The 14,235-nt window shown below is 43.5% G+C and overlaps 1 protein-coding gene across 1 annotated transcript; it reads right to left on the bottom strand.

Annotated features, from left to right (window-relative positions):
• Nucleotides 1-2,411: 2,411 nt before the first annotated feature.
• Nucleotides 2,412-7,028, bottom strand: LOC129815243 (zinc finger and SCAN domain-containing protein 22-like). Its single transcript, XM_055868855.1, has 2 exons — nt 6,665-7,028; nt 2,412-5,963 (listed from the first exon to the last, which is right to left on the bottom strand). The coding sequence occupies exons 1-2, from the start codon at nt 6,855-6,857 to the stop codon at nt 5,068-5,070; spliced, it is 1,089 nt and encodes a 362-aa protein (XP_055724830.1). The 5' UTR covers nt 6,858-7,028; the 3' UTR covers nt 2,412-5,067.
• Between the last annotated feature and the right edge of the window lie 7,207 nt (nt 7,029-14,235).

The following is a 14,235-nucleotide window of genomic DNA, read 5'->3' as shown; positions in this document are numbered from 1 at the left end:
TGTCCAACAAGCCGTCATATCGGCTTAGCCCACGAGGGAATTTCCCCTATCCTTGTTAGTAACCAATATCTACTGTTTATTTGTTTGTGCATTTCTGTGATTATTTAATCATTTATTTACTAACTAACTAAGCCAATTGGTGTATGGATAATTTATAGTAAAAGCTGTGTTCGTGCAGATAACCAACAATTGACAACGTTTGGAATGAGACTGACGTGAGGTAAAGAATAATTCATTAATAGAAGAATTATTGATCAGATAGTTTTATTCTGAAAAATATAACTTTGTAATCTGAAGATTTTCTGTGGTGCCCCGACTTCCTAGTTAATAAAATTTACATGATTAGTTGAATCACGTAATAATAATTACAGAGAATTGATTTGATGAAATAAGTCTTCACCTTTTAATGATGGATAAGATACGACAACTCCAACACCATCATTAAGTTTGCTGACGACACAACAGTGGTAGGCCTGATCACCGACAACGATGAGACAGCCTTTAGGGAGGAGGTCAGAGACCTGGCCGTGTGGTGCCAGGATAACAACCTCTCCCTCCAAACACACCAAGACAGTCGTGAAGAGGGCACAACAAAGCCTATTCCCCCTCAGGATACTGAAAAGATTTGGCATGGGTCCTCAGATCCTCAAAACGTTCTACAGCTGCACCAATGAGAACATCCTGACTGGTTGCTGTCTGGTATGGCAACTGCTTGGCCTCCGACCACAAGGTACTACAGAGGGTAGAGCGTACGGCACAGTACATCACTGGGGCCAAGCTTCCTGCCGTCCAAGACCTCTATACCAGGCAGTGTCAGAGGAAGGCCCTACAAATTGTTACGACTCCAGCCACCCTAGTCATAGACTGTTGTCTCTGCTACCGCACAGTAAGCGGTACCAGGGTGCCAAGTCTAGATCCAAAAGGTTTCTTAACAGCTTCTACACCCAAGCCATAAGACTCCTGGACAGATAATCAAATGGCTACCCAGACTATTTGCATGTGACAATTTGATTTAACACATTGTCATCCCTACTGCCTCTGATCTGGCGGACTCACTAAACACAAATACTGCGTTTGCAAATTATTTATGAATATTGGAGTGTTCGCGTCTGTCCGTAAAAAATATATACACGTATATTTAAAAAAATTGCAGCCTCTGGTTTGCTTAATATAAGGAATTTGAAGGATAGCATTTACTTTTACTCAAGTATTACAACTGAGTGCTTTTTCCACCACTGTACTTAAGTACATTTAAAACCAGATGCTATTAGACTTTTACTCAAGTAGTATTTTACTGGGTGACTTTTACTTGAGTCCTTTTCTATTAAGATGTCTTTCCTTTTACTCAAGTATGACAACTGAGTACTTTTTCCACCACTGAAACTATGGCATCATACTTTTGTCATGAGCTTCATTGACCAGCAGCATACCACCCTGCATACCACTGCTGGCTTGCTTCTGAAGCTAAGCAGGGTTGGTCCTGGTCAGTCCCTGGATGGGAGACCAGATGCTGCTGGAAGTGGTGTTGGAGGGCTGGTAAGAGGCACTTTTCCCTCTAGTCTAAAAAATATCCCAATGCCCCAGGTCTGTTACCGACCTGTTTGGTATAGGTGGTCGGTCCAAACTTCTGATAAAGAATGCATTGTTTGCGTCGCCGAGCTGCTTATTGAAATTACCATCAATAAAATGCAATTATGCCTACCAATACCATAACCCCACCATGGGGCACAATGTTGACATCAGCAAACTGCTCTCCCATAAACACTATCTGCCCGGTACAGTTGAAACCGGGATTAATCTGTGAAGAGTACACTCCTCCAGCGTGCCAGTGGCTATCGAAGGTGAACATTTGCCCACTGAAGTTGGTTACAACGCCGAACTGCAGTCAGGTCAAGTCCCTGGTGAGGACGACGAGCACACAGATGAGCTTCCCTGAGATGGTTTCTGAAATGTTGTACAGAAATCCAGGTTTGCAAGCCCCTAGTTTCATCAGCTGTCCAGATGGCTGGTCTCAGACCATCCCACAGGTGAAGATGCCGGATTTGAAGGTCATGGTTGCATGTGGTCTGCGGTTGTGAGGCGGGTTGGACGTACTGCCAAATTCTCTAAAACGACATTGCCGCTTATGGTAGAGAAATTAACATTAAATTCCCTGGAAACAGCTCTGGTGGAGATTCCTGCAGTCAGCATGCCAATTGCATGCACCCTCAAAATTTGAGGCATTGTGTTGTGTGACAAAAGTGCACGTTTTAGAGTGGCCTTTTATTGTCCCCAGCACAATGTGCACCTGTGTAATGATCATGCTGTTTAATCAGTTTTTTGATATGCCACACCTGTAGGGTGGATGGATTATCTTGGCAAATGAGAAATGCTTCCTAACAGGGATGTAAACAAAATTTGAGAGAAATACATTTTGCGCGTATGGAACATTTCTGGGATATTTTATTTCAGCTCATGAAACATGGGATCAACACTTTACATGTTGCATTTATATATATTTTTCAGTATATACAATACCGTTCAAAAGTTTGGGGTCACTTAGAAATGTCCTTGTTTTTGAAAGAAAAGCTAATTTTTTGTCCATTAAAATAACATCAAATTGATCAAAAATACAGTGTAGACATTGTTAATGTTGTAAATTACATTTGTAGCTGGAACGGCTGATTTTTAATGGAATCTCTACATAGGTGTACAAAGGCCCATTATCAGCAACTATCACTCCTGTGTTCCAATTGTGTTAGCTAATCCAAGTTTATAAATTTAAAGGGACAATTGATCATTAGAAAACCCTTTTGCAATTATGTTAGCAAGGTCGGTGGTAAACACAGGCTTAGGAGATCTTATATAATTTATTATATGCCATAATATCAGTCAGTTAACCTGACCTTTATGAATTATTAAGCCTTATCTGCTTTGTGCTTTTTTAAACCCTTTTGCAATTATGTTAGTTTGAGAAACAGACGACTCACAAGTCCTCAACTGGCAGCTTCATTAAATAGTACCGGCAAAACATCAGTCTCAATGTCAAAGGTGAAGAGGCAACTCCGGGATACTGGCCTTCTCGGCAGAGTTGCAAAGAAAAAGCCATATCTCAGACTGGTCAATAAAAAGAATAGATTAAGATGGGAAAAATAACACACACACGGGACAGAGGAACTCTGACTAGAAGGCCAGCCTCCCGGAGTCGCCTCTTCACTGTTGCTTTGTACGCCTATGTAGATATTCCATTAAAAAAAATCTGCCGTTTCCAGCTACAAATGTAATTTACAACGTTAACAATGTCTACACTGTATTCCTGATCCATTTGATGTTATTTTAAAATGGACAACATTTTTTTGCTTTTTTCAAAAACAAGGACATTTCTAAGTGACCCCAAACTTGTGTGTGTATATATACACACACACACACAGAGTCTATCAAACATTAGGAACACCTTCCTAATATTGAGTTACACCCCCCCTTTGCCCTCAGAACAGTCTCAAGTTATCGGGGCATGGACTCTACAAGGTGTCAAGCGTTCCACAAGGATACTGCCCAATGTTGACTTCAATGCTTCCCACAGTTGTGTCGAGTTGGCTGGATGTCCTTTGGGTGTTGGATCATTGTTGATACACACCAGAAACTGTTTAGCGGGAAAAACCGTTGCAGTTCTTGACACAAACTGGTGCGCCTGGCACCTACTAATATACCCTGTTCAAAGGCACTTAAATCTTCTGTGTTGCCCATTCACCCTCTGAATGGCACTCATGCCTAATCCGAGTCTCAATTGTCTCAAGACTTAGAAATCCTTCTTTAACCCGTCTCCTCTACTTCATCTACACTGATTGAAGTGGATTTATCAAGTGACTTCAATTAAGGGATCATAGCTTTCACCTGGATTCACCAGATTAGTCAGTCATGGAAAGAGCAAGTGTTCTTAATGTTTTGTATACTCAGTGTATATTTATACTCCGGACTCCGACATTGCTCGTCCTAATATTTCTTAATTCCATCCGTTTACTTTTTAGATTTGTGTGAATTGTTAAATATTACTGCAATGTTGGAGCTATGAACACAAGCATTTCACTACACCTGCAATAACATCTTTTTTTTTTTTTTTTTTCTCTTTACACCTGTCAGCAACGGGTGTGGTTGAAATCTACTAATTTGAAAGGGTGTCCACATACTTTTGTATATATAGTGTATTTAAAGACAAAACATAGCCTAAATACCACACCCTAATAGGTTAACTGCAATTATGTAATCCTGAGATACTATGCCTTCTGCTGACATTTGAAAAACATTCCCCCCAAAAATATTTTTTGATTTTGATCAATAAAACTTTCAGATTCTGTAACATCCATAAGTTGTTACAATCTTTTGAAAATTATAGTTTTTTGTGATCGAAATGGAAATCCATGTTTTGACCTCACTCATACTTTTGCTAATATGTTCAATTCCCTGTAACATCCAGAAGAGAGGGTGTGTAACATCCAGAAGAGAGGGTGTGTAACATCCAGAACAGAGGGTGTGTAACATCCAGAACAGAGGGTGTGTAACATCCAGAACAGAGGGTGTGTAACATCCAGAACAGAGGGTGTGTAACATCCAGAACAGAGGGTGTGTAACATCCAGAACAGAGGGTGTGTAACATCCAGAACAGAGGGTGTGTAACATCCAGAACAGAGGGTGTGTAACATCCAGAACACTTCTTATTTGCATTATTTGTCCAACATGTCAATATTTACAAGTCTGCTTTTAGGGGGTAAACACTCCCCCCAAGGGGTAATATAGACACACATCAAAAGTTTCATTTACATTTTGTTTGTCCATTCTGTGAGACATATAAATTGTGATTTTGTGTGCAAATAATGCTGGAATTGCCAAATAACTACTAGGTTCTGAAAAACGTATTACCGTATATACATTTGTGCCATGCTCAGAAGGGTTATGAAACATCAGCGTTTTACAATGGAAAGGTCCTCCTACAAGTGAGAGTACAATTTTGCCCCAAGCAGCACTGTCATGTTTATCCCTCTGGGTTCATTCTCATCCTCAGTTCTTACAAGTGAAGCATTTACCACAAAGTCAGCAACGTGGTTTCTCTCCTGTGTGATGTCTTCGCTGGTGCCATTTTAGATGACTTGCTGATCTGAAGCATTCTACACACATGGGGCACTTATATGGTCTCTCATCTGTGTGAGTCCTCATATGAACAGTCAGGTTTCTCATTCGGCTGAAGCATTTGCCACATCCTTTGCACTGATATGGTTTCTCCCCAGTGTGAGTTCTCATATGTTCAGTCAGGTGTCCCATCCGGCTGAAGCATTTGCCACATACATTGCAGCAATATGGTTTCTCCCCAGTGTGAATTCTCTGATGAGTTTTTAAAATGCTAATTTTCAGAAAGCATTTCCTGCAGACAGGACACCTGTGTGGTCTCTCCCCTGAGTGAGCCGCCCTCAATGGAACTTTCAGTTCACTGGCTTCCCTGGTCTTAATAGAGCTTTGTACTTTCTTTGTCCATGTTGTCTTTGATTTGAGTGGCTGTAACCCTGACATTAGCCCTATACTTTCACTGTTCCCAATATGAGCTGCAGAACAGTCAGAATTTACTGGAGAGAGGGGCTGTAATTCATTGTTTGCTTCAGATTCTCCATAGCCCTCTCCATCCGGTTCCGTTTTGATCTCTTCACTTGTTTTGGTAGGTAGAGCGTCCCTCTCTCTGTTCTCCACAGTTTGGGTTTGGAGATGATGTGAGGGCTGGGGAGGAGAGGGAGGAGAGAATATGACCTCTTTGATATCAGACTCCAGCCCCTGAAGCTGCTCTTCCTCCTGACTGGTCCCAAACTCTTCCTGTTCCTCTTTAATCAGAGTGGGCTCTGGGTCCTCCTGGCCCAGACTGGGGCTCCACTCCTGCTCACAGTGCTGCTGCTCAGTGGGAACCTCCTCTTCAGGGACAGGGAGAATGAGCTGCTGGGGGTCTGAGAGGATTGGATAAAAAATTAGTCAATCAGTTGATTGGCAGGCCTGGCTGGTTCAATCACATTGATTGAGCTAGCTTGCAGCGGTCTTCATTCACTACGAACTATCCATTCATAGACACTAACTGCTTCAGCGGCTATTGACGACAGTATGTTCTGATCTGACCAGGGGAGTTTTGCTAAGAGCCCCGATGTTTGCTCTAAACATTAATACGCACCGCTTTCGGTACGATTTTGGAAACACGAGAAACATCTTTCATATCAGCAAACAATAAGGTTCAATTACACACCTTTTATCGGGTTAGGTTCCCACAAGGCCATATGATATGTCCATGTTACAGCACTTGTTTACGGAAAACAGACAGAAGACAGAATAGACTACCTGTGCTATTAGCTGTCTGCGAACCCCTGTGTTAATGGAAGACGGACGCCACAAACATGTTGTCACTGAAAATATCTGCTGCAACTTAAAACCGGGTAAAACAGTGTATGTGTGTATTTTTCAGGTAAATTATTTTGTGATATTAAAATAAGGAGATTTATGTTTATAGAACCGTGCCGCAATTGAGAATCGATTCATATTTACATGGAGTATTTGGCTGTTTTGGCTTCGAGTGCCAATTTGCCTTTACACAGAACTTGTAAATTCCTTACGGAGTAAAGTTGGGTTCCTTTAGTCCATTATTGGGCTAACTACTAACCTGCTCTCTGTAGCTTTATGTCGGGTTGGAAAACCAAATCCAGCAGCCTCCGTAGACGTTCGATCTCCTCATTTGAACGGGAGATTTCTTCCTGGTACTCTCCTATGGTATTTTCCACTGCCCCAAATATCTCAACAGCCACCGCTGTTAACCGCTCGTTTAGATAAACCTGCAACAGCTGCATTTTAGACATTTTCAAGGAAACGTTTAGGCTATTTTGTTGCTAACGCGGTGCTTGTGAACGCTAGCAAGCAACAACCATTTCCCCTAGGTTCAAGATTGAAGATACTTTCCCCTTTCATCTGTAGCCTTTTATCATTTATATTTGTTCACCTCCTGCATCACTACTATTACGCTAGCGACACTAACGACGACGTCAGTTTACTATGGTAATGAGGAAACCTTCAAAATAAAACATTGCAAGGTGGATAACGTAACAAAAATCACATTTTAATCAGTCGATTCATGTTTTCTGCACTTATAAGCAAATACAAGTAGGGATTTATGAATATATATATGTTTTTAAACATATTATTTTAAGACCACCATTGACAATACAATGTTCTGGCTTGTATGTTGAAAATATTGGGCTCTATAGTGATTTTTATTTTATTTGTGCTGATCTAAAAGTGGGGTTGGGCGTACTCAGTAGAGTCTCTAGAATATACAAGGAACAATAATACAAACACAACATGCAACAATTTCTAATATTTGACAGTTCACATAAGGAATTCAGTCAATTGAAATAAATTCATTAGGCCCTGGTCTATGGATTTCACATGACTGGGAATACAGATATGCATCTGTTGGTCACAGATATCTTAAAAAAAGGTAGGGGTGTGGATCAGAATACCAGTCAGTATCTGGTGTGACCACCATTTGCCTCATGCAGTGACACATCTCCTTCAAATAGAGTTGATCAGGCAAATGATTGTGGCCTGGGGAATGTTGTTCCACTCCTCTTAAATTGTTGTGCAACGTTGCTGGATATTGGTGGGAACTGAAACACGCTGGGTGACATATCTGGTGAGAATGCAGGCCATGGAAAAACTGGGACATTTTCAGCTTCCAGGAATTATGTACAGATCCTTGCGGCATGAGGCTGTGTATTATCATGCTGAAACATGATGTGATGGTGGCGGATGACTGGCACAACAATGTCACGTGTGGCTCAGTTAGTAGAGCATGGCACTTACAACGCCAGGGTTGTGGGTTCAACTCCCACGGGGGAACAGTGTCAATCGAAGGTGAGCATTTGCCCACTGAAGTCAGTTACAGTGCCAAACTGCAGTCAGGCCAAGACCCCGGTGAGGATGACGAGCACGCAGATGAGCTACCCTGAGACAGTTTGTGCAGAAATTCTTCGGTTGTGCAAATCCAGAGTTTCATCAGCTGTCCGTGTGGCTGGTCTCAGACAATCCCGCAGATGAAGAATCCGGATGCGGAGGTCCTGGGCCCCTTGACTTTTCCCCCATTTTGTTATGTTACAGCCTTATTCTAAAATAGATTTTTTTAAATTCCCTCATCAATCTATACACAATACCCCATAATGACAAACCAAAAACAGAACGACTCTTTGCCAGTTGTGCGCCGACTCATGGGTCTCCCGGTCACAGTCGGCTGTGACACAGCCTGGGATCCAACCCAGTGCTATAGTGATGCCTCAAACACTGCGATGCAGTGCCTTAGACCGCTGTGCCACCCGGGAGGCCCTTACTCAGTACTTGGATGGGGAGTGTTGCTGCACAACTATATTCAGGTCTCTCCAGAGATGTTCGATCGGGTTCAAGTCCGGACTCTGGCTGGGCCACTCAAGGACGTTCAGGGACCTGTCCCAAAGCCATTCCTGCGTCGTCTTGGCTGTGTGCTTAGGGTCATTGTCCTGTTGGTATGTGAACCTTCACCCCAGTCTGAGGTCCTGAGGGCTCTGGAGCAGGTTTTCATCAAGGTTCTCTCTGTACTTTGCTCCATTCATCTTTCCCTCAATCCTGACTAGTCTCCCAGTCCCTGCCACTGAAAAACATTCCCACAGCATGTTGCTGCCACCACCATGCTTCTCAGTAGGGATGGTGCCAGGTTCCCTCCAGATGTTACGCTTGTTGTTCAGGTCAAAGAGTTCAATCTTGGTTTCAGCAGTTCAGATAATCTTATTTCTCATGGCCTGAGAGTCCTTTAGGTGCCTTTTGGCAAACTCCAAGCGGGCTGTTATGTGCCTTTTACTGAGGAGTGGCTTCTGTCTGGCCACTCTACCATAAAGGCCTGATTGGTGGAGTGCTGCAGAGATGGTTGTCCTTCTGGAAGGTTCTCCCATCTTCTCAGACGAACTCTGGAGCTCTGTCAGAGTGACCATTGAATTCTTGGTCATCTCCCTGACCAAGGCCATTCTCCCCCGATTGCTTAGTTTGGCGCGGTGGCCAGCTCTAGGAAGAGTCTTGGTTGTTCCAAACTTCTTCCCTTTAAGAATGATGGAGGCCACTGTGTTCTTGGGGATCTAATAGACAGGTGTGTTTCTTTCTAAATCATGTCCAATCAAGTGAATTTACCACAGGAGGACTCCAGACGAGTTGTAGAAACATCAAGGATGATCAATGGAAACAGGATGCAGCTGAGCTCAATTTTGAGTCTCATAGCAAAGGGTCTGAATACTTATGTAAATAAGGCATTTCTGTTTTTTTAAATTATACATTTGCAAATATGTCTAAAAACCTGGTTTCACTTTGTCTTTATGGGGTATTGTATGCAGATCTATGAGGAAAACAATTTCCGAACTTTCCGAATGCACTGCATGGTGTCATTTCATCAGGCGCTGCGTAATACAGAGTGTTTCTGGCCTTTTACTGCACCCAGTCCATAGGCCACAACGCAAATCCCTGTATATGAAATACATATCTGCTTTATAGTGAAAAAACTATTATTTTTGCTGACGTAAAATTAGGGTTTAGAGTACTCCATTTAGAAAGTGCCTACAGAAATTCATAGCATACCCCTGACCTATTCCACATTTGTTACAGATTCAATTTATTTAATTGATTTGTTTTTTCACCTATCTACACACAATACCCAATAATGACAAAGTGAAAACATATTTGTAGAAAATTGAGCACATTTATTGGAAATGAAATACAGAATTATTTAATTTACTGTACATAAGTATTAACACCTTTTTGCTATGACACTCCAACTTGAGCTCAGGTGCGTCTAATTTCCTTTGATAATCCTTGAGATGTCACTACAATTTGATTGGAGTCCACCTGTGGCCAATTCAATTGTTTGGACATAATTTAGAATGAAGCACATCTGTCTATATAAGGTCCCACAGTTGACAGTGCATGTCAGAAGGCAGTTAAAAGACTATGAGATTATAAGGGAAAATATGTTGTGGTCTGAGGAGACAAAAATGTTACTCTTTGACCTGAATGCAAAGTGCTATGTCTGGAGAAAACCAGGCACAGCTCATTACTCGTCTAACACCATCCCTACCGTGACACATTGGTGGTGGCAGCCTCATGCTATGGCGATGCTTTTCAGTGGCAGGTGCTGGGAGACTGGTAAGGATAGAGGGAACAATGAATGGAGCCAAATACAGGCAAATCCTTGATGAGAACCTGCTTCAGAGTGCAAACAACCTTAGACTGGGGCGAAGATTTACATTCCAACAGGACAATGACCCCAAGCATACAGCCAAAGCAACAATAGAATGGCTTCAGAACAAGGATGTGAAGGAACTTGAGTGGCCCAGCCAAAGCCAAGACTTGAATCCAATTGAAAATCTGTGGAAAGACTTGAAGATTGCTTTTCACTGCCACTCCCCATCTAACTTAACAGAGCTTGAGAAAATCTGCAAGGAAGAATGGGAGAAAATCCCCAAATCCAAAATGTGCAAAACTGATACAGGCATACCCAAGATGACTCAACGTTGTAATCTCCACCAAAGCAGCTTCTACAAAGTATTGACTCAGGGGTTTAAATATGTATGCAAAAATGTATATTTCTGTATTTCATTTTCAAGGAATTAGCAAAAGTTTCCTAAAACGTTTTCACTTTGTCATTATGAGGTATTGTATGTATATTTTGAATTCAGACTGTAACACAACAAAATGTGGAGTAAGTCAAGGGGTATGAATACTTTCTGAAGGCACTGTATATATGGTGGCGCTGAATAATGCCAAGTGTTGCTGGCCTTTTACTATACCCATTCCATAGGCCATATGGCAAGTATTGTCTTATAGTGAAAGCGTTTTTGTGCCGATGTAAAAGTGAGGTTGGGAGCACTCAGTAGGGTATTTATCGTACACCTCTTTGAATTATCTAGTATCATAGTGTTTTCTGATAATTACACATTTGTGAAATCTATCTGGTATCATACGAAAATAATACATTTTCTTCACAAAGACAAGTCATCTGTGCTCTAACAAATACACATAGAATGACTATCTGGGTCTAAACATCAAATTGCAAAGACAACCAAAACTCTTCCCACTGGGCACAGGCGTCAGTTCAATGTCTAGTTTTTATTTACATTTGTTTGAGTTGTGAACTATCGTGAATTCAACATGAAATCAACAAAACCATTCACCATGTCATTGGATGTAGGTGAAAAAATGGGTGAAAAAAGATTAAATGCTCTTAGGTGATGATTTTCTGCAAATCAAATTTGTTTTCCACGTTGATTTAATGTCATTGCATTGATTTTGGGGGTTGAAATGATGTGGAAACAACGTTAATTCAAATAGTTTTTTCCCAGTGGGGTCCATCTCCACTAACTAAAGAGGATTATAACATATTAAGCAATGACAGAATAATGAATGGGTACAATGATCTGTTAAAGTTACATCTGAAGGAACAAATTAGGTTAATGTGCACTGTATTTTTTGCGAGTCAGAAATTACAGTCTGTTTTATGACAGCGAAGACGTTATGCCAAATTTCCCTAGAATGGCCATCAACTGCTGTGGTTTTAAGCATGTGATAGTGCCAGTGAACTTAAGGTCACATTGGACAGTAATTGAGAGATATGCAACATAAAGTTAGTAGTAGTAATTGCGTTACTTTACTTTTTAAGATGATGGATTCCTTAAACCAGCATGAAAGAGAATTCGAGGATACATTACTTCAGATTTAGAAATACCTGTGTCAGGGTTTACCAAAATTGGACCCAGAAGCAGACCAGGACAAGGTGAGTATGAAGATGGTGAGTATTTATTAATAAATGAGAACGTGGAGGTAGATAGTTCCAGGTGGCGGAGCGGGCAGCGGAGGTGTGTTGATGGGAGTGGATAGGCAGATCCAAGGGATAAACAAAAACTGGCGACGAGCAGACAGGGATGGGATATGGGTTCCGGGTGAATGGTGTTCATGGCTAACGATCCGGCAGGGAATGGATGTCAGGTCCGGGCTTAAGAAGAGGAGAGATGATGATCAGGACCAGGTGTGCAGATAGCTAAAGGGATACAGGTGCGGTTAATCAGAACTCTCCCAACTGGCTACATTGCCCGGCAACCAGACAGGGTGTGTTCCAGGACGCCGGAAAAAACACTCCAGGACAGAACACAGGCAAAAAACAGACTCAGGAAACGGGATTCGTGACAGTACCCCCCCCTCCGACGAACGCCACCGGGCGGACTACCCGGAGCGCCAGGGTGGAGGCGGTAAAAGTCACGAAGCAGGTCATCGTCAAGGATCTGACGCCGAGGAATCCAACTCCTCTCCTCTAGACCATATCCTTCCCAATCCACTAAATACTAGAACCCTCGACCCCGCCGTCTGGAGTCCATGATGCGGCGCACCGTGTAGGCAGGACCACCTCCGATCATCCGAGGAGGAGGAGGACGAGGAGGAGGGGGCAACAGAGGACTGAGGAGAACCGGCTTGAGGCAGGAGACATGAAAGATGGGGTGTACTCTAAGCGTTGCCGGCAATTTGAGTCGGACAACAACAGGGTTAATGATTCTCTCCACCACAAACGGACCAATGAACTTTGGTGACAGTTTCCTCGATTCAGTCCGTAGAGGAAGATCCCGTGTAGCCAACCAAACCTTATCTCCGATGGTATAAGCGGGAGCCGGAATACGGCGACGATTCGCCTGGATCTGATACCGGTCAGAAACTCTAAGGAGGACCTTCCTGGCCCGATGCCAGGTCCGGTGGCAACAACGAATGTGGGCCTGGACAGAAGGAACCGAGAGATCCCTCTCCTGAGAAGGAAACAAGGGAGGTTGGTATCCGTACAGGCATTGGAAGGGGGACATCCCAGTAGCAGATGAAGGAAGGGTATTATGGGCATACTCGACCCAGGGTAATTGAGATGACCAAGAGGTGGGATCAGAGGAGACAAGACAACGCAGCGTGGACTCCATCTTCTGGTTGGCTCTCTCCGCCTGACCATTAGATTGTGGGTGAAATCCAGAAGTGAGACTGACTGTAGCTCCAATGGTCAAACAGAAGGATCTCCAGACAGCAGGTGTAAACTGAGGACCACGGTCAGAAACAATGTCACTGGGCAATCCGTGGACCCTGAAAACCTCCCTAACAAGGATCTCGGACGTCTCCGTGGCAGATGGAAGCTTGGAGAGAGGGACAAAATGAGCAAACTTGCTGAATCTGTCCACAATGGTCAGAATGACCGTGTTCCCACCAGAAGAGGGCAATCCAGTGACAAAATCCAGGGCCAGATGCGACCAAGGTCGCCGATGAATAGGTAGGGGGTGAAGAAGCCCAGAGCTGGGCCGATTGGTACTCTTGTTCTGCGCACAAACAGGACATGCGGCAACAAACCTCCGGGTATCTTCTCCCATGGCAGGCCACCAAAATCGTCTGCGCAGTAGCGCCATAGTCCGAGCAACGCCAGGGTGACAAGCTTTCTTGCTGGCGTGGGACCACTGAAGGACAGCAGAACGGACCGACTCAGGCACGAACAACCGACCGGGTGGACCGTTACCGGGGCCGGGCTGCGTCCGAAGGGCCGTCATCACATCCTCCTCAATCCTCCATGTAACGGCTCCCACGACAAGGTTCTGGGGAAGAATCGTCTCAGTCTTGGCCCCACTCTCATCCGTCTTGGAGAACATTCGGGACAAGGCGTCCGCTTTGCCGTTCTTCGACCCAGGTCGGAACGTCAGGGAAAAATTGAAACGTCCAAAAAACAACGCCCACCTGGCCTGACTGGAGTTGAGACGTTTAGCCGATTGCACGTAAGCCAGATTCTTGTGGTCCGTCCAAACCACAAACGGTTGCTCCGCTCCCTCCAACCAGTGACGCCACTCCTCCAAGGCAAGCTTCACAGCGAGAAGCTCCCGGTTACCCACACCGTAGTTTCTCTCAGCTGGTGAAAGACGACAAGAGTAGAAGGCGCAGGGATGGAGTTTACCGTCAGTGGAGCTACGCTGGGACAGGATGGCGCCCACCCCCACATCAGACGCGTCCACCTCAACAACAAACTGACGGGAAGTGTCAGGTTTTTTTTTTATTTTTTTTATTTAACCTTTCTTTAACCAGGTAGGCAAATTGAGAACACGTTCTCATTTACAATTGCGACCTGGCCAAGATAAAGCAAAGCAGTTCGACACATACAAC

The sequence above is a fragment of the Salvelinus fontinalis genome, chromosome 18 (assembly GCF_029448725.1).
Source record: "Salvelinus fontinalis isolate EN_2023a chromosome 18, ASM2944872v1, whole genome shotgun sequence".
Classification (NCBI taxonomy): domain Eukaryota; kingdom Metazoa; phylum Chordata; class Actinopteri; order Salmoniformes; family Salmonidae; genus Salvelinus; species Salvelinus fontinalis.
This window is presented reverse-complemented; position numbering and strand designations above follow the sequence as displayed.

Excerpts from the sequence above, each read along its gene's own strand:
- LOC129815243 (XM_055868855.1), bottom strand. The coding sequence starts at position 6,857 with ATGTCTAAAATGCAGCTGTTGCAGGTTTATCTAAACGAGCGGTTAACA. Across the intron at positions 5,964-6,664 it reads CATAAAGCTACAGAGAGCAG|ACCCCCAGCAGCTCATTCTC; the intron begins GTTAGTAGTTAG and ends CAATCCTCTCAG.